Source organism: Macaca mulatta, chromosome 7 (genome assembly GCF_049350105.2).
Source record: "Macaca mulatta isolate MMU2019108-1 chromosome 7, T2T-MMU8v2.0, whole genome shotgun sequence".
Taxonomy (NCBI): Eukaryota; Metazoa; Chordata; class Mammalia; order Primates; family Cercopithecidae; genus Macaca; species Macaca mulatta.
Window position 1 is genome coordinate 110,759,528 of NC_133412.1, and position 25,043 is coordinate 110,784,570.

The 25,043-nt window shown below is 39.1% G+C and overlaps 1 protein-coding gene across 1 annotated transcript in view; it reads left to right on the plus strand.

Annotated features, from left to right (window-relative positions):
• TTC6 (tetratricopeptide repeat domain 6) overlaps positions 1-25,043 on the plus strand; it is a 218,814-nt gene that overhangs the window by 23,232 nt on the left and 170,539 nt on the right. The window contains exon 3 of the mRNA XM_028851513.2: positions 4,766-5,719. Coding sequence (XP_028707346.2) covers positions 4,766-5,719 — 954 coding nt within the window. The remainder of the gene's footprint in view (positions 1-4,765; positions 5,720-25,043) is intronic.

Here is a 25,043-nt window from a genome sequence, read left to right on the forward strand (position 1 = left end):
AGATGAATACTTTCTCCTTCAGAGACAACTACATTATTTTTCCCTTGGTATCTCCAAGCTAGAACTAGTTTCTCTTAGTAAATTGCTCCTTTGAAAAAGAGAACATGCTATTTTCTCACGAGAATGAATGTTTAAAAGTCATTTTATGTATTTTGTGTTGTAGGAGTGGGTAGGGGAATAAAGGCACTTAGCTTTGATGGACTGGCCCATGAAGCACTGGTATACCACTCATCTTGAATGCACAATGGAAGTTCCTGTTGAATTTAGAAGTTCTATTTCCTGTTGGTTTAATTTTAGATAGAAAGAGCAACTTTCCTGTTAAGAACTCATGGGAATGTACTAAGAAGTGTTAAACAATGAACAGTTGTTAAACTTCAATAGCAAACAAAAGGCCTGGGAGAAGTGAGAAAGCAGGAACTAAGAAATAAAAGGGAAGTGTGAGTGGGAGAGTCAAGTCAGATTCTCATCAGGTACTAATGTACTTCTGGTCTGTGCTCTGTTCCAGTTACTACCTTTCAACCTTTTGCAGGAAGAAATGCAGATAGTGTTGATATGAACATATTGCCACCTGTGCAAACAATAACAGTCAAAATACTGGGGGAGGGGGTGCGATTATACAGCATTTTTTAAAGTAGGGAAACTTTCTTAAGGGCTTTAGAAATAATTTCTATTGTTCATATCCTATGGTCTGGAAAACTGGCAACAGATAATTTTCACTATTTAACATGAACCCTTCATATGGATAGAATTGAATTGCCCAAGGTCTAGTCAGTGGTGGAGCTAGGTAAAGAAAGAAAGCCTATTGATTCCCAGATATGATGAGCTCTTCATGTAGCGGGGTCTTCAATTAAAAGCAATAAGACTATATTTGGAGGATAAACAGGAGATTTTCTTCATACTATCAAACATCATGATAAATGAATAATTACAATTGTAAAGATAATTATTTCATGAATTGATATGAGTCCAACTAAGAAATGTAGATAAGTGATAAAAATGCAAAGTAAAATAAAAATATGTTTTCCTTTAAGTTTTAAGTCCATATGGATTTATTTGGGTACCTGTCATGAAATACACCAAAAAATTGCACCAAATAGCTGTGTAGTAGTCTCAGCACAATTTATTGAAAAATTCTTTTATCATCAATTTAATGCTGCCTTTATAACTAATATTTCATCCTTTTTCTCACTTTCTCAGTGTACTTATTGATTTTAGCAGGAGGTTTTCAATTCTAATTATTGTATCTGTAAATCTTTTATCTGGTTGCTCTTCATTGAGCAAGAAGTGCTGCCTCATTTCTGTTTTCCTTTCTTTTTTTTGGCTAATCCAGCCTGTTTATTATTTCAAATGAATCCAGAATTACCTTTCAAAGTTCAAAATATCATTTTCAGAGTTTTGCATTGGCATGAAACCAATACAGTATTTTGGTAAGGCCTGATATAATTAAAATATTTGGTCTTTCCATCAAGGAACATTAACTTCCTATTTAGTTGAATCTTTCTTCAATATCCTTCAGTAAAATTTAAAAATTTTAATTATGTAGTTTCAGTACATGTTTTTGTTAGGTTTATGCCCAGATACTTACTTTAAAAATACTACAAATGAAATTTTACCATTATAGTAAAAACATTGTTTTACATCTGTTGCCCAGGCTAAAGTCCATTATGTTTTTGATGAGACCATTTTGGTATAAAGAAATTATTGGGGGATATATATAAAATATATATTATATATAAGGTATTATATAAATATGTAAATTATATCTAATATATATTATACATAAATTATATATAATATATAATATCAATTACATATAATATAATATAGTATAAATTATATGTAATATATTATATAAAAATATATAATATATAATATATGTAAATTATATATAATATATAATATGTAAATACATATAAATTATACATAATATATTATATATAAAATTATATAAAAATATATAATATATAATATATAAAAATTATATATAATATATAATATAATATATAAAAATATAAAAATATATAAATTATATATAAATATATAAATTATAATATATAAATATATTAATTATAATATATTAACTATATAATATATAAATATATAATAAAATTATTATATATAAATAATATATTATATATAAATTATATATAACTATATTCTGCAAGGGATTTGAATTTAAAATATATAATATATATTATATATAATATAAGGATATAAGGATATAAGGATGGAAGTTCTCTAGGATATCATCCAGGAGAACTTCCCCAACCTAGTAAGGCAGGCTAACATTCAAATTGAGGAAATACAGAGAATGCCACAAAGATACTCTTTGAGAAGAGCAACTCCAAGACACATAATTGTCAAATTCACCAAAGTTGAAACCAAGGAAAAAATGTTAAGGGCAGCCAGAGAGAAAGGTCAGGTTACACACAAAGGGAAACCCATGAGACTAACAGCAGATCTCTCGGCAGAAACTCTCCAAGCCAGAAGAGAGTGGGGGCCAATATTCAACATTCTTAAAGAAAAGAATTTTCAACCCAGAATTTTGTATCCAGCCAAACTAAGTTTTATAGTGAAGGAGAAATAAAATTAATTACAGACAAGCAAATGCTTAGAGATTTTGTCACCACCAGGCCTGCCCTACAAGAGATTTTGAAGGAAGCACTAAACATGGAAAGGAACAACAGGTACCAGCCATTGCAAAAACATGTCAAAATGTAAAGTTCATCGATGCTAGGAAGAAACTGCATCAACTAGCGAGCAAAATAACCAGCTAATATATATTACATATTACATATAATATATAATATATAAAATATATATTATGTATAATTTATATATTATATATTATTATATATTTATATATAAATTATATATTACATATTATAATATATATTTATATATAAATTAATAATAATATACATTAAATATATATTATATATATTTTACATTCAAATGCCTTGCAGAATCCTATTAGAGTTCTAGTGTCGGTGTTTTCAGTAGATAATCATATCTGGAAATAATGATGACATTCCAGAGGTGTTTCTGCCTTACTGTTTTATTTATTTTCAAAGAAACTTGACCTTGAGTGTTCTCTAAAGACTTATTATTCTTCTAGTTCATTGTATTTTGTTTTACTTTCATTGTTTTACCCTGATTTCTTGAAATGCTCCTCTTGGTGTGTTCTGTGGAACACTGTCCTCTTCATTTTTCTAACTCTCTGATTGCTCTTGCCCCTGCCACCTCACACAGGTAAGTATGCCACAGAACCTGCCATTGGTCCCCTATTTATATTTACTGCTAGCCTGGCTTTGGGTAATGATCTTTTAAGATCTCAAAATGTACTTATGATCATAGCTAGCTGGCCCTGCTGAATAACAGAATTTTTAAAAATTGTAGTTAAAATACACATAACAAAATTTGTCCTCTTAAACATTTTCAAGTGTACAGTTCAGTGAATAACAGAAGTTTTATTATGACTAAGACGTCATTAGGCTGACTCAAAGTCCCTATTTTTTGAAGGAGTTTTCATTGCTCCCATTTATTCCTAATCATTGGCCAGGTCCTGTCAGTTTTACCTAGCTTTGTCTCTATTTTTACTCTGCTTCATTATCAAGGCCAGACTCAGGCTCCAGCTACCAGATTCTTACTTGTCCTTCCAGGCTTTATTCCGTTTTCTACTCAATATATCGTTACTTTTCTGCTAAAAATTTAGAGTGGTTTCCAGTAGCTCACAGAAAAAGTACAGAGAGTGGCACTGAAGGCCTCATAATCTAGCTGCAGCCCATCCTGAGGTTTCTCGCATTCCCTTCCTACATGTTGCTGTGGCTTAGATGACACTTTGAGGGAGTGAGCTGGGTAAGGAAGGGGACACCTGGGACCAGTTGGAGAGGGAAGGGGAAACAGCTGTCTAGCCACAGGAGCTGGGATTTGGCCCTTGCACTGACAGACCCTTCATTTTTCTTTTTTTCTGAGAAACTGCAAATCTGAATTGGTATATGAAAATCTTCCAATTTAAAATAGTTGGCTATGAATTAAGATTGTGGAAGTAAGCCAGACATGGTTGCTCACGCCTGTAATTTCAACACTTTGGAAGCCTGAGGTGGGAGGATGGCGTGAGCCCAGGAGTTAGAGACCAGCCTGGGAAACACAAAGAGACGGAATCTCTACAAACAGAGTATTAGCTGGATGTGGTGTACCACATTTGATCACAGCTACTCAGGAGGCTGAGGTGGGAGGATCGCTTGAGCCCAGGAGGCAGAGACTGCACTAAGCCATGATCATGCCATTGCTCTCCAGCCACTTGGGCAACAGAACGAGATCTTGTCTCAAAAAAAGAAAAAATTGTTGAAATACTCTGAACAATACGGGCTGAATGATCCAGGCCTCAGGCCACAGTTTGTGGCCTTCATTCTGTTGTAGCAGGGGTCCTGGGGATTTTCTAAGCTATGCTTAGTACGATACTACTTGCCTGGAAGTGAAACATTACATTAGAGTTTAAAGAAATGTTAAAAGAAATCCAATAGAGGTTTGGGAAACTTCCACCGAAAAAAATGACTGCTTTAGAGGTTTTTCATGGTTCTTGTGAAATGGCCAATAGGTGGACATAAAATTACATGATAATATTACCCACTTGTGCCTCAGGGAGCACAGTGAGGTTCTATTATGAGAAGATTTGCTGAGCTAGAATTTTATTCCAGTTTTGTTTTTTATTTATGTATATACGCACACCACACATATGATTGTTTTGGGGCTTACTTTACAGGTCAAATTTATCAAGATGTCCACGATCCCGAGGCACTTTGGCCTGAAATACAAAGAGGAATCCTATATGTTTAAAGAGCTTGAGAAGGTTCGGCAGGAAACTAAAAAGGATTTTCTCCGATTCAAGCAGAAGTTGGCCTCCAAGCCGGCTGTAGATGAAAGGCCAGTCCACAGCCTCTATGCCCCCGGCGCGGCCCGCCCCGAGCGCGTTTCCTGCGCCGCAGCCCGGACGTCGAGAGGGTCCCCTTCGGCTAAAGGCCCTGCAATGTCCGCGGCCGCCCTCCTGCAGGAGGTGCTCGGAGGCGCGCCGCGGCCCTCGGGCCTGGGTGAGGCGGCGGCTCCAGGCAAGACCTTGTCGTTTCGCCCCCGGGACTTTTACTTGCGGAGCTCCGCGTTCCTACGGCATCAGACCCTGAAAAAGCCGCCAGTCATCGCCTCTGGGTTCGGCACGGCCAGACCCGTGGTCCTGCTGCCACCGCCCGAGCCGCCCGTGAAGCGCAGAGCGTGCAGGGTATTGGGGAGCTCGCGGCACGCGGCCCCCAGGCCGGTCCTTGACCTGGGCAGGGGGCGCGAGGAGGGCCAGGAGGTAGCTCCTCTCTCAGGGCCCTGCATGGCCAAAGAGAGGAAGGTCAGCTCCATCTCCACAGAGGACGGTTACACGGATGTCAGCAGCGGGCGGAGGAAAGTGAGGATCCGCACCCACTTCATGAGCGAGAGCCGGGCCCGCGAGGCGCGGGAAGCGGCGGGGTTAGGAGCCCAGGGAGAACAGGAGAGCTTGCCGCCCAGCGACGCGCGGGAGGCCGCCTGGCAGGCGCTGCTGCCCGCCCGCGTGATCCCCACGTCCATCGAAGAGATCATCGCCTCGCTGCAGTCCGAGGCCCAGCTGGCCTCCGACCAGACCATCAAAGAGCTCATACGGAGCATCCTTGGCCAGAACTACGATATTAGAATGGAAGTAGGTGAACCAAAACCAGAGTAATGTTTCTCCCAAATGCAATTTGAGGTACATTGCATATGTAAGCGTAGTTTATTATGGATGCTATTTCGGTGCACAGGGTGTCATGTATTATAACACAAAAACACTGCGGCGTTATTCAACTTCTTTGCATTTTGTTTGAATTTTCCATTTGAATTTTTGAATTTTCTGTCTAGGGAGTGTATCCTCTTTTCAAAGCGAAGGAAACTGAGCGATGATCCCAAAAACTGATTCAGAGAACATTAGCTGAAGACTTCAGTAATACGTCACTAGTAGCCTTACCCTTCAAAGGTTTTGTGATTATTTACTATTAAAGGAACAGGCATTTTATGTGAAAAACTTTTTTTCTGTTACAGTTTAATATTAGCAGTAGTAAATTAAAGTAAAAGTGCATTTATATTCTAAGAAGATCAGCATATTACAATTTATAAGAATTCTGTACTTTCAGTGAAAATCATTCTCTTGAAACATTTTAAAAAATATTTTCTAGGTCTTCCCAATCATAGAGATTTGTAAGTGCGTCTTGTGTGCCAAACTCTATGGGACACACTATACATGCATTTTTGTCCCCATGACAACCCTATCAGGTCAACAGATACTAATAAAAGTCCTGTCTGACATGGGGGCCTTCTAGCTTTAGTGAAGTTAAAAAAGATTGGCACAGTGTTCTGGAGCTAATGCATGGCAGAGCTGGGATTCCACCCCAGGCAGTCTCATCCGAGACACTGAGCTGGAACCATGCCCGGGACAGCCCACTGATTCATTATGACTTGTCCTGGGTAGGAAGCTAAGCTAGATAGGGTCATATTTAAGTTTAAGGTATGTTGTCCATTATACAGACTTTGCTGTGGCAGGGACATTGACAGCAAAAGTAGTAACAAGGGAACTTGACCCCCAAACCCAAAGAAAGAAAGAAAGAAAAATATGAGACACAGTCTTTTTTGAGAATGACAGAAGCAAGAAGATTCTATTACTGTTCTTGGCTGCAGCTACAAATATCTTATTAGTACACAGAATACTGCTACTGCATTATGTCTTTAAAATTGTTTCAGCCCCAGACTACACTCTTGGCTGTGATTTAAGGAATGTGACCATAAAGGGAAGCAAAAACAGGTATGAGCAAGAGTCTCTGGTGTTGCCTTTGGCCTAATGTTTGTGGGCAGAGTATGACAAATGTTCTGAGTTGAGACTCACACCTCCCCATTGTTACTGAACAAGATCAGGGTGACTGCTCAGGCCATTTAAAAATGGGTATTTCTAGTTAGATTTTCTGTGAATCTAATAAGAAATCAGGGATGCCCAATGAAGAGCCTTAGCAAAGAGGGGAGAGGCCTCGGCGCCCCTTCTTCTGACATAGGCCCCATGCTCTATGACGTAGTTAAGGTACTTGACATGAAGAGGGGATGGTATTAGAAACTGGCCCAGAGGTCCCGTACGGTTGAGGAAAGTTATACCTCAGAGCAGTGTCCCATAAGAAAGATTGTATTTTGGCGGGCTCAAATGGACTTAGGGATATATGAAGAGAGACTATTAAATGAATAATGAACATTGCAGTGTATTCGGCTCTTCTACCAGAAGTGTTAATTCCTCTTGTGTATTCTTTTTTTTTTTTTTTTTTTTTTTTTTTTGACAGAGTTGTGCTCTGTCGCCCAGGCTGGAGTGAAGTGACACGGTCTCCGCTCGCTGCAACCTCCACCTCCCGGGTTCACACCATTCTCCTGCCTCAGCCTCCCGAGAAGCTGGGACTGCAGGCACCTGCCACTACGGCTGGCTAATTTTTTTGTATTTTTAGTAGAGACAGGGTTTCACTGTGTTAGCCAGGATGGTCTCGATCTCCTGACCTTGTGATCTGCCCACCTCGGCCTCCCAAAGTGCTGGGATTACAGGCGTGAGCCACTGTGCCTGGCCCCCCTTGTGTATTCTTTTTATGGCATTTATCCTACGTATTGTTTTATGTAGGAGAGTGGCATGGATCATGGAGCATTAGAATAAAGTGTATCTTGGACAGTATCAGGTATCTCAGTCCCATCCCTGCCTCTCATTATCTTGATTTTTTGAGTGCAGCCTGGATTTTGTTCTTGGCTTTTAAAATTTTGACACCCCCACCCCACAACAATTCCAGAAGATAGAACTTGCATTTCTTAAAGTAAAAGTGGTTTCGGAAGTTTTATTAGGGTGAAAAATGTACAATGGGGAATTTGTTGCAATGGCAATGGGTGGTAGGTGAGAGACAGTAATAAGAATGCAAGTATGGGCCCGGCGTGGTGGCTCACGCCTGTAATCCCAGAGCTTTGGGAGGCTGAGGTGGGTGGATCACCTGAGGTCAGGAGTTCAAGACCAGCCTGCCCAACATGGTGAAACCTCATCTCTACTAAAAATGAAAAAATTAGCTGGGCGCGGTGGCAGGTGCCTGTAATCCCAGCTACTTGGGAGGCTGAGGCAGGAGAATCGCATGAACCTGGGAGGTGGAGGTTGCAGTAAGCCAAGATCGTGCCATTGCACTCCAGCCTGGGAGACAACAGTGAGACTTTGTAAAAAAAAAAAAAATGTAAGTATGCAAGTGTAAAAGTGGTATCCAAATTATGATTTGAAAAAATTCTTAAGATTAGAATAAGAATGTTTGTTTTAAACGTTTGGGGCTTATGTTAATGATGTTCTTTCCAGGAAAAACAAGGAACATGGTTCTTCCCTTTAGAAATCATAACTTGCAGCCACATAGCAATCCCTAGAGGGAAGCTGAGAGGTAAGATGATCTTGGCAGGCTGGACTGTCTTTGTTGAGAACTTGTTAAAGGACATTCCACACGCAGCACTTAGAGGTCCATAGTTACGTGGGCCTGGAGTTGCAAAGAATACGGAGGGTTAAACTTAGCTGTCAGATGTCAGACATCTAAACCAGGATTTCTCAACATTGGCACTCTTGACATTTTGGGTCACTTAATTTTTCATTGAGGCTGGCTGTCCTGTGAATTGTAGGATATTTCAAGGGATCCATGGCTTCTGCACACTAGATACTAGCAGCATCTCCCAAGTCATAACAATAAAAAATGTCTCCAGATGTTGCCAGATGAGCCCTTGAGGCGGGAGCAAAATTGTGCCATCCTCTTTTATCCAATCGAGAAACACTGACCTAAAAAGTATGCATATACCTTGGCAGGAGAAGTAGAAATGTTATGAATGTTTGTTTGTTTTGCTAAGACATTCAATAGCATCAGTCACAAAGATACATTCTAATTACACGAGGCTGGGATTCACAGACCACTTTCTAGATGTTAACTGGAGGATGAAGTATCCAGGTGGTCCTTGCTTCTGTCATGCATAGTTGTTTCTGATCATACAGCTCAAAAGGAAAATGGCTTAACGTGACCTAGATAAGAGAGAATTCATAGTCCAAGTCTCCTATAAGCAAATAATATACAGTCTACAAAAAAGTTATGTCATAAAACTTATGCTTATGTTTGCCTCAGGGAAGATGAAATAGATATCCTTTTTCTCTATTCTTCCTGCTTAGTAAAACTAACTATAAACCCTGAACATTGTATATAAAACAAATACCAGAAGACTCCAAAACATGAATAGCAGAAGACAGCACATCTAGGGACTTTGGGGCACAAGGAATGACCTGGTGGTGAATTCTCTGACTTTTCTTTTTTCCTAATTTCTCCCAGACTTGTAGCTAAAGAAGCTAGTAACATACATAGGAATGCCAATGGTTACAGCTGGAAAAAGCTGCAACAAAAGCCTGCTCTTTAGCCAAAAGATCAGGAAAGGGGCAGCCTAGCAAGACAAAAAGTTTTTAGACAATAACTATGTTACTCTGGCTAAATACTGCAGAAAAACCTGTGGCCCCACTCCCTCCCCACCCATCAAGCCTGGATGGGGAGCCTGTATTTCTGATATAATTTGGATATTTGTCCACACTCAAATCTTATGTCGAATTATAATCCTCAGTGCTGCAGATGGGGCCTGGCGGGAGGTGTTTGGGCCATGGTGGGATCCCCCATGGCTTGGTGCTCTCTTTGCAATAGTGAGAGAATTCTTGCAAGATCTGGCCATTTAAAAATGTGTGGCCCCTCCCCGCCACTCTCTCTTGCTCCTGCTTTCATCCTGTGAAGTGCCTGCTCCCGCTTTGCCTTCCACCATGATTTTTAGCTTCCTGAGGCCTCCTCAGAAGGTGACGCCAGAGCTGTGCATCCCGTAGAACCTGTAGAACCATGAGCCAATTAAACCTCTTTTCTTTATAAATTACCAAGTCTCTGTTTTTTTAAATTGTATTAAATCTTTAATTTTTATTATTATACTTTAAGTTCTGGGATACATGTGCAGGGTTGTTACATAAGTATATAAGTGTCATGGTGGTTTGCTGTACCCATCAACCCGTCATCTGCATTAGGTATTTCTCCTAATGCTATCCCTCCCCCAGCTCCCCACCCCACGACAGGCCCCGGTGTGTGATGTCCCTCTCCCTTGTCCATGTGTTCTCATTGTTCAGCTCCCACTTATGAGAACATGTGGTGTTTGGTTTTCTGTTCCTGTGTTAGTTTGCTGAGAATGATGGTTTCCAGTTTCATCCACGTTTCTGCAAAGGACAGGAACTCATCCTTTTTTTATGGCTGCATAGTATTCCATGGTGTATATGTGTCACATTTTCTTTATCCAGTCTATCACTGATGGGCATTTGGGTTGGTTCCAAGTATTTGCTATTGTGAATAGTGCTGCAATAAACATACATGTGCATATGTCTGTATAGTAGAAAGATTTATAATCTTTTGGGTATATACCCAGTAATGGGATCACTGGGTCAAATGGTATTTCTAGTTCTAGATCCTTGAGGAATTGCCACACTGTCTTCCACAATGGTTGAACTAATTTACACTCCCACCAACAGTGTAAAAGCATTCCTATTTCTCCACATCCTCTCCAGCATCTGTTGATTCCTGACTTTTTGTTTTGCTTTGTTTTGTTTTGAGATGGAGTTTCGCTCTTGTTGCCCAGACTGGAGTGCAATGGTGTGATCTCAGCTCATTGCAACCTCCACCTCCCAGGTTTAAGCAATTCTCTTGCCTCAGCCCCCCGAGTAGCTGGAATTGCAGGCGTGTGCCACCATGCCCGGCTAACTTTGTATTTTTAGTAGAGATGGGATTTTACCATGTTGATCAGGCTAGTCTTGAACTCTTGAACTCAGGTGATCCGCCCACCTTGGCCTTCCAAAGTGCTGGGATGAAAGGCATGAACCACTGTGCCTGGCCTGTTTCCTGACATTTTAATGATTGTCCTTCTAACTGACTTGAGATGGAATCTCATCATGGTTTTGATTTGCATTTCTCTAATGACCAGTGATGATGAGCTTTTTTTCATATGTTTATTGGCCGCATAAATGTCTTCTTTTGAGAACTGTCTGTTCATATCCTTCACCCGCTTTTTGATGAGATTGTTTTTTTCGTGTACATTTATTTAAGTTCCTTGTAGATTCTGGATATTAGCCCTTTGTAAGATGGATAGATTGCAAAAATTTTCTCCGATTCTTTAGGTTGCCTGTTCATTCTGATGATAGTTTGTTTTGCTGTGCAGAAGCTTTTTAGTGTAATTCGATTCCAACTGTCAATTTTGACTTTTGTTGCCATTGCTTTTGGTGTTTCAATCATGAAGTCTTTGCCAATGCCTATGCCCTGAATGGTATTGCCTACGTTTTCTACTAGGGTTTTTATAGTTTTTGGTTTTATGTTTAAGCCTTTAATCCATCTTGAGTTAATTTTTGTGTGAGGTGTAAGGAAGGAGTCCAGTTTCAGTTTTCTGCATATGGCTAGCCAGTTTTCCCAGCCCCATTTATTAAATAGGAAATCCTTTTTCCATTGCTTTTGTCAGGTTTGTCAAAGGTCAGATGGTTGTAGATGTGTGGTGTTATTTCTGAGGCCTCTGCTCTGTTCCATTGGTTTTTATACCTGTTTTGGTACTAGTACCATGCTGTTTTGGTTACTGTAGCCTTGTAGTATAGTTTGAAGTCAGGTAGCATGATGCCTCCAGCTTTATTCTTTTTGCTTAGGATTGTCTTGGCTATATGGGCTCTTTTTTGGTTCCATATGAAATTTAAAGTAGTTTTTTCTAATTTTTTGAAGAAAGTCAATGGTAGCTTGATGGGGATAGCATTGAATCTATAAATTACTTTGGGCAGTATGGCCATTTTCACGATATTGATTCTTCCTATCCATGAGCATGGAATATTTTTCCATTTGTTTATGTTCTCTCTTATTTACTTGAGCAGTGGTTTGTAGTTCTCCTTGAAGTGGTCCTTTACATCCCTTGTAAGTTGTATTCCTAGGTATTTTTTTCTCTTTGTAGCATTTGTGAATGGGAGTTCATTCATGATTTGGCTCTCTGTTTGTTATTATTGGTGTATAGGAATGCTTGTGATTTTTGCACATTGATTTTGTATCCTGATAGTTTGCTGAAATTGCTTGTCAACTTAAGGAGATTTTGGGCTGAGATGATGGGGTTTTCTAAATATACAGTCATGTCATTTGCAAACAGAGACAATTCGACTTCCTCACTTCCTATTTGAATACCTTTTATTTCTTTCTCTTGCCTGATTGCCCTGGTCAGAACTTCCAATACTATGTTGAGTAGGAGCGGTGAGAGAAGGCATCCTTGTCTTTTGCTAGTTTTCAAAGGGAGTGCTTCCAGCTTTTGCCCATTCAGTATGATATTGGCTGTGGACTTGTCATAAATAGCTCTTATTATTTTGAGATACGTTTCATCAATACCTAGTTTATAGAGAGCTTTTAGCATGAAGGACTGTTGAATTTTATTGAAGGCCTTTTCTGCATGTATTGAGATAATTATGTGGTTTTTTTGTTGGTTCTGTTTATGTGATGGATTACATTTATTGATTTGAGTATGTTGAACCAGCCTTGCATCCCAGGGATGAAGCCAACTCAATCATGGTAGATAAGCTTTTTGATGTGCTGCTGGACTCAGTTTGTTAATCTTTTCAAAAAACTCGTACCTGGATTCATTGATTTTTTTTGAAGGGTTTTTCGTATCTCTACCTCCTTCAGTTCTGATCTCAGCTTAGTTATTTCTTGTCTTCTGCTAGCTTTTAAGTTTGCTTGCCCTTGCTTCTCTAGTTCTTTTAACTGTGATGTTCTGTAGATGTCTATTAGGTTCGCTTGGTCCAGAGCTGAGTTCAAGTCCTGAATATCCTTGGTGATTTTTTAATCTTGTTGATGTGTCTAATATTTACAGTGGCATGTTAAAGTCTCCCACCATTATTGTGTGGTCGTCTAAGTGTTTTTGTAGGTCTCTAAGAACTTGCTTTATGAATCTGGGTGCTCTTGTATTGGGTGCTTATGTATTTAGAATAGTTAGCTCTTCTTGTTGCATTGATTCCTTTACCATTATGTAATGGCCTTCTGTGTCTTTTTTGATCTTTGTTGGTTTAAAGTCTGTTTTATCAGAGATTAGGATTGCAACCCCTGGTTCTTTTTTTTTTTCTTTCCATTTGCTTGGTATATATTCCTCCATCCCTTTATTTTGAGCCTATATGTGTCTTTGCACATGAAATGGGTTTTCTGAATACAGCATATTGATGGGTCTTGACTCTTTATCCATTTTGCCATTCTGTGTGTTTTAATTGGGGCATTTAGCCCATTTACATTTAAGGTTAATATTGTTATGTGTGAATTTGATCCTGTCATTGTGATCTAGATTGTTATTTTGCCGGTTAATTGATGTGGTTTCTTCATAGTGCTGATGGTCTTTACAATTTGGTATGTTTTTACAGTGACTGGTACTGGCTTTTCCTTTCCATATTTAGTGCTTCCTTTAGGAGCTCTTGTAAGGCAGGCCTGGTGGTGATAAAATCTCTCAGCATTTACTTGTCTGTAGAGGATTTTATTTCTCCTTCACTTATAAAGCTTGGTTTGGCTGGATATGAAATTCTGGGTTGAAAATTTTTTCTTTAAGAATGTTGAATATTGGCCCCCACTCTCTTCTGGCTTGTAGGGTTTCTGCTGAGAGATCCACTATTAGTCTGATGGGCTTCCCTTTGTGGGTAACCCAACCTTTCTCTGGCTGCCCTTAACATTTTCCCCTTCGTTTCAACCTTGATGAACCGGATGATTATGTGTGTTGGGGTTGCTTTTCTCAAGGCATATCTTTGTGATGTTCTCTAGATTTTCTGAATTTGAATTTTGGCCTGTCTTGCTAGGTTGGGGAATTTCTCCTGGATAATACCGTGAAGAGTGTTTTCCAACTTGGTCCCATTCTCTCCGTCACTTTCAGGTACACCAATCAAACATAGATTTGGTCTTTTCACATAGTCCCATATTTCTTGGAGGCTTTGTTCTTTCCTTTTCATTCTTTTTTTCTCTAATCTTGTCTTGTTGCTTTATTTCATTAAGATGATCTTCGATCTCTGATATCCTTTCTTCCACTTGATCAATTCAGGTATTGATACTTGCGTATGCTTCATGAAGTTCTCTTGCTGTGTTTTTCAGCTTCATCAGGTCGTTTATGCTCTTCTCTAAACTGGTTGTTCTAGTTAGGAATTCCTCTAACCTTTTTTCAATATCCTTAGCTTCCTTACTTTGGGTTAGAACATGTTCGTTCCCACTTTCTGAAGCCTACTTCTGTCAGTTGGTCAAGCTCATTATTCTCCATCCAGTTTTGTTCCCTTGATGGCAAGGAATTATGATCCTTTGGAGGAGAAGAGGCATTCTGGTTTTTGAAATTTCAGCCTTTTTGTGCTGGTTTTTCCTCATCTTCTTGGATTTTTCTGCCTTTGATCTTTGACGTTGGTGCCCTTTGCATGGGGTTTTTGTGTGGACATCCTTTTGGTTGATGTTGATGCTATTCTTTTCTGTTTGTTAGTTTCCCTTCAAACAGTCAAGGCTCTCTGCTGCAGGTCTGCTGGAGTTTGCTGGAGATCCACTCCAGATCCAGTTTGCCTGGGTATCACCAGTGGAGGCTGCAGAACAGAAAGATTGCTGCCTTTCCTTCCTCTGGCAGCTTTGTCCCAGAGGTGCATCTGCCAGATGCCAGCTGGAGCTCTCCTGTATGACGTGTCTGTTTACCCCTGCTTGGAGGTGTCACGCAGTCAGGAGGCACAGGGGTCAGGGACCCACTTGAGGAGGCTGTCTGTCTCTTGGCAGAGCTGGTGTGCTGTAGTGGGAGATCTGCTGCTCTCCTCTCTTCAGAGTCAGCAGGAAGGAAGGTTTCAGTCTGTCAAGCTGCGGCCACAGCCGCCCCTTCCACCAGGTGCTCTGTCCCAGAGAGATGGGAGTTTTATCTATAAGCCCCTGACTGGTGCTGCTGCCTTTTTTTCAGAGATGCCCTGCCCAGAGAGGAGGAATCTAGAGAGGCAGTCTGGCTATAGTGGAGCTGCTGTGGGCTCCTCCCAGTTCGAACTTCCAAGCGACTTTGTTTACACTTTGAGGGGAAAGCTGCCTACTCAAGACTCAGTGCCTTAGTAAGGGCAGACAACCCCCCCTCCCCACCCCCACCAACCTTGAGTGTCCCAGGTTGACTTCAGACTGCTGTGCTGGCAGCGAGAATTTTAAGCCAGTGGATCTTAGCTTGCTGGGCTCCGTCAGGGTGAGATCCAGTGAGCAAGATCACTTGGCTCCCTGGCTTCAGCCCCCTTTCTAGGGGGGTGAACGGTTCTGTCTCGCTGGTGTTCCAGGTGCCACTGGCGTATGAAATAAAAACTCCTGAAGCTAGCTTGATGTCTGCCCAAATGTCCACCCGGTTTTGTGCATGAAACCCAAGGCCCTGGTGGTGTAGGCACCCGAGAGAATCTCTTGGTCTGCAGGTTGCGAAGACCATGGGAAAAAGGTAGTATCTGGTCTATAGTGCAACATTCTTCATGGCATAGTCCCTCATGGCTTCCCTTGACTAGGGGAGGGAATTTTCCAACCTCTTGCACTTCCCAGGTGAGGCGATGCCCCATCCTGCTTTGGCTGACCCTTTGTGGACTGCACCCACTGCCTAACCAGTCCCAATGAGATGAGCTGTGTACCTCAGTTGGCAATGCAGAAATCACCTGCCTATTGCGTTGATCTTGCTGGGAGCTGCAGACCGCAGCTATTCCTGTTCAGCCATCTTGCCAGCAGGTATTTCTTTATAGCAACACAAGAACAGCCTAATACAATTTCCAATATCAATGGGCTGTGGGATGGAGACAATGGAGTGTCCCCTACCCCTACCCCTTCCCAGTGGGATGGAGACAATGGAGTGTCTAGACTTTCAATACTGTCCAGAAGTAAAGAGGCCACCCTCTCCCTCTTCCCTCTGGTGTCAATGGAGGCCATGTGGAGAACCGTAATGAGACACTCCTATTCTTTCCAACTAGGATGGGATCAGCAGAGGCCTAGTGGGGAGCCAGAACTCCTAGTCCCACCATCAAGTAACAAGGAGGCCCCCATCCCAGGTGCCAGTAGAGGCTGAGCGGGAACCTAGACTTCTACCTCCACTTGGCAGTAACAGGGGAAGTGCCTCCCTGCACTGCTTCTGTTAGAGCAGTGTCAGAGAAAGCCAGTTGAAACAGAAAGTCTAAGTAATATCCAGACTCTCATAATATCCAAAATGTCCAGGTTTTAATAGAAAGTCACTCATTATGCCAATATCCAGAAACATCTCAATTTAAAAGAAAAAAAGACAGTTAATGGATGCCAAAGTCAAGATGACAGAGATGGTGGAATTATCTAACAAAGATTTTAAACAGTTCCTCCACCAAAACACCTCAGTGAGCAGTTATGAATGTACTTGAAACAAATGGAAAAGTAGAAATTCTTAGCAGAAAAGTAGAAAGTCTCAGTAAAGAAACAAAATATTCAAAGAAGAACCAAAGGAAATTTTAGTACTGGAAAGTACAATAACTGAAATAAAAACTCAACAAATGGGTTCGTTAACTGAATGGAGAAGACAGAGGAAAGAATCAGTGAACTTGGAGAACAATACAATATGCTTGAGCTGCAAACAGAGACAGTAGACTGAGGGGAAAAAATGACAGAGCCTTACGGACCTGTGGGACTAAAACAAAAGATATAATTTGGTGTCATCTTAGTCCTGGAAGAAGGGGAAAAAGAGGGCAGGACTGAAAAAGTACAAAAAGAAATAATGGCTAGAAGCTTCCCAAATGTGGCAAGAGACATAAACCTACATATATTCAAGAAGATGCTGAGTGAACTCCAAACCAAAGAAATCCACACTAAAACACATAATAGTAACACTTCTGAAAACTAAAGTCAAAGAAACAAAAATTTAAAGCAGTGAGAGAGAAACAATATGTTAACCAATAGGAGAAAATAATTTGACAGTAGGTTTCTCATTGAAAACTATTGTAGTCAGAAGGAATTGACACAGCGTTTTGAAATGCTGAAAGAAAAGAACTATCTACCAGAATTCTATTTCCATTGAAATAATTTCCTAAGAATGAAGGGGAAATCAAGACATTCTCAAATGAAGTAAACTAGGATTTTTTTTCACAGCAGTTCTACCCTAGAAGGATGACTAAAGGAAGTTCTCTAAACAGAAAAGATTAGAAAAAAAGATTCTTGGAGCACTAGGAAGAAAGAACATAATAAACAAATCTATGGCTACGTGCAATAGACTTTCCTTCTCCTCCTGAGTTTTCTAGATTGTGTTTGATGATCGATGCTAGAATTATAACGCTGTCTGATGCAGTTCTAAATGTAGATAGAGGAAATATTTAAGACTATTATAGATAGAGGAGTTAAAGTGGATATAAAGGGAGGTAAGATTTTCATGTGTCACTCTAATTGGAACAATTTCCATTCCAGGAGACCATGCTACTGGTACTGGTATCATGTACTATCTAGAGAAATGACTTAAAAAGGTATAAAAAAGATGTACAAAGCGATTCACTCAAAAAATATAGACACATCAAAATAGAATTCTAAAAAATATTGTTACCCATAGGAAGGCAGGTAAAGGTAGAAAGAAGTCACGTAAAGGCATAAAGAACAAAAAGAAAACAAAAAAAAAAATAAAGTGGCAGACTTCAATCCTAAGATATCATTAACTGTAAGTGGTCTAAATGTACCAACTGAAAGGCAGAGATTGGCAGGTGGTTTAAAAATATGACTCAATGATATATTGTCTACAAGAAATGTTTTTCCATTATGATATTGGTGGGTTGAAAATAAAGTATGAAAAATATATATTATGCATATATTAGTTGGGAGGAACCAGGAGTGGCTATATTAATACCAGATAAGGTAGACTTCAGAGCAAAGAAAATTACCAGAGACGGCCGGGTGCAGTGGCTCATGCCTGTAATCCCAGCACTTTGGGAGGCCGAGGAGGGTGGATCATCTGAGGTCAGGAGTTTGAGACCAGCCTGATCAACATGGTGAAACCCCGTCTCTACTAAAAATACAAAAATTAGCCGGGCATAGTGGTGCATGCCTGTAATCTCTGCTACTCAGGAGACCGAGGCAGGAGAATCGCTTTAACCCAGGAGGTGGAGGTTGCAGTGAGCTGAGATCGTGCCATTGCACTCCAGCCCCTGGCAACAAGAGCAAAATTCCATTAAAACAAAAAAATTACCAGAGACAAAGAGGACTTTATAATATTGTAAAAGGACCAACACACCAGGAAGACAAATCACAGTTTTAGGCATGTATTTACCAAATAACAGAGCTACAAAATATGTGAAGTAAAAACTGGAAGGAGAGATAGACAAATTGAAAATTATAGTTAAAAACGCATAATACCCTTCTTTCAGCAATTGGTAGAAAAACTAGACAGAAGATCTCTTAGGATACAGAGGAACTCAAGGACCCTATCAGCCACTAGGCTCTAACCTACATTTTTTAGAATACTTTACCCAACAACAGGAGAATATACATTTTTATCAACTGCTCGTGGATCATATACTAAGATGGACCATATCTTGGACCATAAAATGAACCTCAATACATCTAAAAGAATTGAAACTATATAGAATGTATTCTCTGACCCTACGGAGTCAAACTAGAAATTGATAACAAAATGATGATAGGGAAATCCCCAAACACTTGGAAACTAAACAATACAATTCTGAATAATCCATGGGTCAAAGAGGAAGTCTCAGGGAAATAAAAAAAAAATATTGAGCTGCATTAAAAAATGTCAAAATTTGTATACCACAGCTATAGTAATGATGAGGGGAAAATTAATGGCACTAAACGTATACATTAGGAAAGAGAAAAAGCACCAGATCAATTATCTAACTTTCCACCTAGTGTTATAATGGCTGGTTTACTGAAATAAGTAATATGGTATCCACTTGTAAGAAAATTACATTTAAAGCCATTTGATCCAAGCAAATTTTATTACAGTTATAGAAAAAAACAGATTTCTAAAATTTAATGAAAAGGCAGAGGAAGTAGAATGATTAAAATAATTTTGAAAAAGATTTTGAAAAAGAAAAAAGTGGGAGGTATCAGTGTACTTTATTGCAAGCTTTTTATTTAGGTATAGTAATCAAGACTGTGTGATATTGGGGTGGAGGGAGAGAGAGTGGAATAGAGGACACAGAAGTGGAGCCACACAGATATGCCCAGCTGATTTGACAAAGTGCAGAAGCAGTTAACTTCATTTCAACAACTGGTTCTGGAACTAGTAGACATCCACAGGCAAAACAACGATGACGACAAGAACAACAACAACAAACAAAACAAACCAAAACCAAAAAAAAAGAAAAAAAAAAAACCATAAAACAAAACCACAAGAAAAAAACCCACCTCAATCTGTCTCATGGACTTAAATGTGAAACAATAAAACTTTCAGACAAAATCATAGAAGAAAATCTTCTAAATCTCAACTAAGAGTCCTTAGACTTGATACTAAATGTATGATCCAAAGGACAAATTGAGACAGTGGACTTTACCCAAATTAATTTTTTGTTGCTCTACAAAAGACCCTCTTAAGAGGATGAAAAGACAAGCTGTGGACTGGGAGGAAATATTTGCAACCACACATTCAGTAAAGGACTGGTATCTTGAATTTATAAAGAACTCTCAAAACTCAACAGTAAAAAGTTCAATTAGAAAATGGACACCAGTGTGGTGGGTCATGCCTGTAGTCCTAGCTACTCACGTGGCTGAGGCAGGAGGATCTCTTGAACCAAAGAGTTTCAGGTTACAGTGAGCTGTGATCATGCCATTGCACTCCCACCTGGGCAACAGAGTAAGACGGGGTCTTGAGGAAAAAAAAAGAGAAAAAAATAGGCAAAAGACATGAACAGATATTTCACAAAAGAGGATATACAAATGCCAAGTAAGCACATGAAAAAATGTTCAAAATCATTCATCATTAGGAAAATGCAAATTAAAACCACAATGACATGTCACTGCACAACTACCAGAATGCCTAAAATAATAAAAAAAAGTGACAACACCAGATGCCAGCAAGGAGGCAGAGATGCTCGATTACTGATACGTTGTTGGTAGGAATATAAGATGACATGGCCACTCTGGAAAACAGTTTGGCAGTTTCTTAAAAAAGTAAGCATGCTACTACTGTGTGATCTAACAATTGCACTCCTAGGCATTTATTGTCCAGGATAGAAAATTTATGCTTGTACAAAAGTCTGAGACAAATGTTCCTAGCAGCTTTTTTCATAATAACCCCAAACTGTAAACAACTCAGATGTCCTTCGAGGGGTAAATGGATATCTAACTTAGGAAGAAAAGGAAATGAAGTATTGATACCTGCAACAACGTGGATGAATCTGCAGATGATTATGCTGAGGCAATAAAAGCCAATCTCCAAAAGTTAGACACTTTATGATTAAATTATATAATGTTCTTTTTTTTCTTTTTTCTTTTTCTTTTTATGTTTTTGAGATGGATTCTTGCTCTGCTGCCCAGGCTGGGATGTAGTGGTGTGGTCTCGGCTCGTTGCAACGTCTGCCTCCCGGGTTCAAGAGGTTTTCCTGCCTCAGCCTCCCGAGTATCTGGGACTACAGGCACTCGCCACCATGCACGGCTAATTTTTATATTTTTAGTAGAGACGGGATTTCGCCATGTTCGCTAGGCTGGTTTTGAACTCCTGACCTCAAGTGATCTACCTGCCTTGGCCTCCCAAAGTGCTGGGATTACAGGCGTGAGCCACTGCCCCCGGCCTATATAATATTCTTGAAATGACAAAATTTCAGGAATGGAGAACAAGTTTGTGGTTGCTGGGAGTTAAGGGTGGGTGGGGGTGGGAGGGAAGTGTGTGTGGCTTTAAAAGGGCAACATGAAAAATCCTTGTGGTGGTGGAAATATTTTTGTATCTTGACTGTATCATTGTTGATATCCTGGTTGTGATATTGTATTACAGTTTTGCACAATGGTACTGTTGGCAAAAGCTGATAAAGAGATCTCTGTATTTTTCTTACAACTGAATATAAATCTACAGTCATCTCAAAATAAAAACTTTAATTAAAGATGCTAGCAGATTCTTTATAAAAGCATGTGCCTCTTTTTATAAGTTATAAGAAGATACATATGAAAATAATATATTCTCTTTAAACCTCCAACTTCCCAGACTAACCAATACTTATTGTTGTTTATCCTTCTACACTTCTGAATTCTTAGTACAAATGTGTGTGTACATCCATACATACAATACATTTTTCTTTGTAAAAATAAGAACATGCTATACATATTATTCTGCAACTAACTTTTTGATACATATCAAAGAACATACATTGCCATGTATAACTTATGATGTATTCTTTTAAAGAGCTGCATATTGCAGAATTCATGGCCCTTTGCTTTTCAAATTTCATCTTTTCCTATATTAGGAACACAGTTTTGCTCACTGAAGGTATAAATCAAATAACCTACCAGGATTTGGGCAAATAAAAGCAATGTGTTGTTTGAATGACAGCAGTACAATTGGAAGGGACTCATTTGGGCAAATCATTTCTACTCAAAATTACAGACACTTTTATTACACTTTTCTCTTAACATTCCCTTCATGCAGTTCTTTTTCCATCCTTACAGATGTAACAGCTTATGCTAGTACAAATTATGTAATAATTCAGAAGTTTCCTTCTATTGCCAAATTAATTCACAGTTTTTTTCTGTGTAAATGTAAAAGTTCTCACATAACATTTGGATGCTTTCAGTAAATGCAAATGCTATGTATTTAATTTTTATTCATTTTTAAAAAATGGAAAGTGACTGGGTGAGGTGACTCATGCCTGTAATCGCAGCACTTTGGGAGGTCGAGGAGGGAGGATCACTGGAGCTCAGTAGTTTGAGACCAGCCTGGGCAACATGGTGAAATTTGTCTCTACAAGAAGTACAAAAAAAAAAAAAAAAAAAAAAAATTAGCCAGGCGTGGTGGTGTGCACCTGTAATCTCAGGTACTCGGGAGGTTGAGGCAGGAGAATTGCTTAAACCCAGGAGGTGGAGGTTGCAGTAAGCTGATATTGTGCCACTGCACTCCAGCCTCGGTGACAGAGTGAGACCCTGTCTCAAAAAAAAAAAAATAAAATAAAATAAAAAGAAAGAAAAAAGAAAAAGAAAAGTAAGATAGATATATAGAGATATATATAGAGATATATAGATATATATAGGTATATAGAGAGATATATAGCTATATAGAGATATATATATCTCTTTTCTATAATAATATATACTAGGTCTAATATATATATATGTATAAGATCTAAAGGAAAATACCTATTTCTTTAGATGGTTTGATTGTAACAAGGATTTCGAATCAAGTTAGAAGTTGTTTCTTCAAAATAAACTATTCTTTTTCAGATACAGGTGCGGTTTATTTTCCATGAGAGTTTTTTTTTTTTTTCAAGATTAGAATATAGAGTTACTTGAAAAATGAAATGCTAATTTATTACAGAATGCATATATATTGTTTTCTGTTTCTTAGTACAGATGCTACTCAGCAATGATTTTTTTTGCTTGTTTGCATAATTAAGTCCCTTAATTTAGACTCTAAAGGACAATGGCCAGGTGCATTTGAATTTTGGAACTGATCAATTTCTATGCATACCAGAGTTTAAGATCTGCAGATGAGATAAAGTGAAGAATTTTTAAATGTTGTTAAAAATAATTGCTTTTTCTGGCTATTTCCGGTACAATTACTTGAATATTTAGGGTAAAAGCATCTCCTCCTAGTCCTCCATGGATTGTTTTTTTAATACATAACTCAATTTCACCTTTGATTTTGTAATGTAGAGGGTTTTTTTGTTTGTTTGGTTTTGTTTTTTGAGATTGAGTTTTGCTCTTGTTGCCCAGGCTGGAGCACAGTGGCACGATCTCAGCTCACTGCAACCTCTGCCTCGTGGGTTCAAGCACTTCTCCTGCCTCAGTCTCCCAAGTAGCTGTGATTATAGGCATGCGCCACCATGCTTGGCTAATTTTTGTGTTTTTAGTAGAGATGGGGTTTCGCCATGTTGCCTAGGCTGGTCTCGAATTCCTGACCTCAGGTGATCTACCTGCTTTGGCCGCCCAAAGTGCTAGAATTACAGGCATGAGCCACTACACCTGGCCAATGTAGGCATTTTTAATGCTTTTACATTTTAAGGACTGGTCCAAGGCCTTAGAATCTTTCTAGGTGGGAGGTGAGGTGGGCCACAAGCTGACAAGCTGCAGAGTTAAAATTCAGCACTAATCACTGTCTTGACATTGTAGATTGTTAGTCTACTTTAAGGGTAATTTTTGTGATACCTTCAAGTCATGATTTTCATTTGTTGAGTGTAAAACTACAGGAAAGAACTTAAACAGTTTAAAACAGTTGTTTAACATGTAAAGTTGATATTACAGCTTAAAATAATGTAGTTATCTTGACAGCAAATTGAACCAACTAAATATCCCAGTTAGGTTACACATTGACATATTGTACATGGGAAGCTGTTTATTTTTTATTACTGAAAAGTACAGTATTTGGTTGCCTTTGAAGTCAGCCATTCTGTAGCTGTAAACAGCCTGAAGCTAGGCAGCTGTATTCTTTACAGTGTTTGTTTTAAAGCAGAATAGGTAAATATGTGGGTTTTAGGGATGGGTAGATAAACAGTTTGACAGTAAAATCAAAATCTTGAGAGCTAGCCAACCACAATCATGTTTAAGCATCTCTGATCCCAAATGAAAATAGTCTAACAGACTGCACAGCACATTTTCTAGTTGTGTTGGATATGTGTTTCATTTTTGGAGGAATATTTTTTTATAAGTACCTGGTTTTCTCAGTTCATTGCTAAGGGTGCTGGATCTTAGTCTCGCCATAGTGAAGAAGGATAGCCTGACAAAATTAGTCGTATTTATTATCTTTGTGAGTTTGTATGAACCTGGTAGGAGAAGCTTTACATTTTTAGTCTATCTTATTGAAACTATAAGTAATATGTTCTCATTTAATACATTTTATTTGACATATTTTACTTTGTTTTCTCATTATTTGGGGAAAAAAACTTTCATAGTCCTGGTGATAAAATTCCCCATAGTGTTTCTTTACCCTCATTTTTCACTAAAATAGTGTCTAGAGCTGGAAAGTAACCTGATTAATTTTGTATTATTGATAACAAAACTGAGACCCAGTGAGGAAAGTGACTTTCGCAAGGCCATACAGTTGATTAGCATAGTTGAGACTAGGACTATTTAGTTCTTTTGACAGCCAGTCCAGAACTGTTTTTATTCATATTACATCAGATGTATACATACATGCAGATGACACTTTGCTTTCTCTCTTTTACTCTATTCCTACCTTCCTTTTTTCCTTTACTGACTTAAGATCTAGATGCTCAGGTATCCAGAATTACTTGTCCCTTGATTTCTCTCTCAGATCTCTGCTTTGGTGGGAGGACCATTGCACTTTCCCGTGCTTTGATGGTCCCATAGCCTCTGCTGGTAGCTTCTGAGCCTAGCACACCTGGGCCTGAGGAGGGTCAGCAAGAACCAAGGATTTGCTCATAGAGCCCTGTGGTGTTGGTAGGAATGGTGGGTGTGGGATGAGACTTGGGCTGAGCACCTAAGGTAGCACATTTTGTCATCAGAGTGAAAGAATACAGTTGGGACAATCTGCAGGTGGTGATGACATTTGCAATTGGTTATATGGTCACTAACCAGTTACATTCAGTCAAAACCCACTAATTTTGCCAACTTAAGTAGCTGTTAATATGAATAAAAGATAAAATCTTTATATGCCCTCTGTAACAGACTGACCTGCTTTTATTTAATCTTCTTAGTTATTTTTGAAATCTTTGAACTGTTCTCAAAGTGAATACCTGCAAGTACTTTCTCATCTTAGCCTGATGGGCATGGGTTATGAGTCCCTATCTCTTTTTTTGGAAGAAG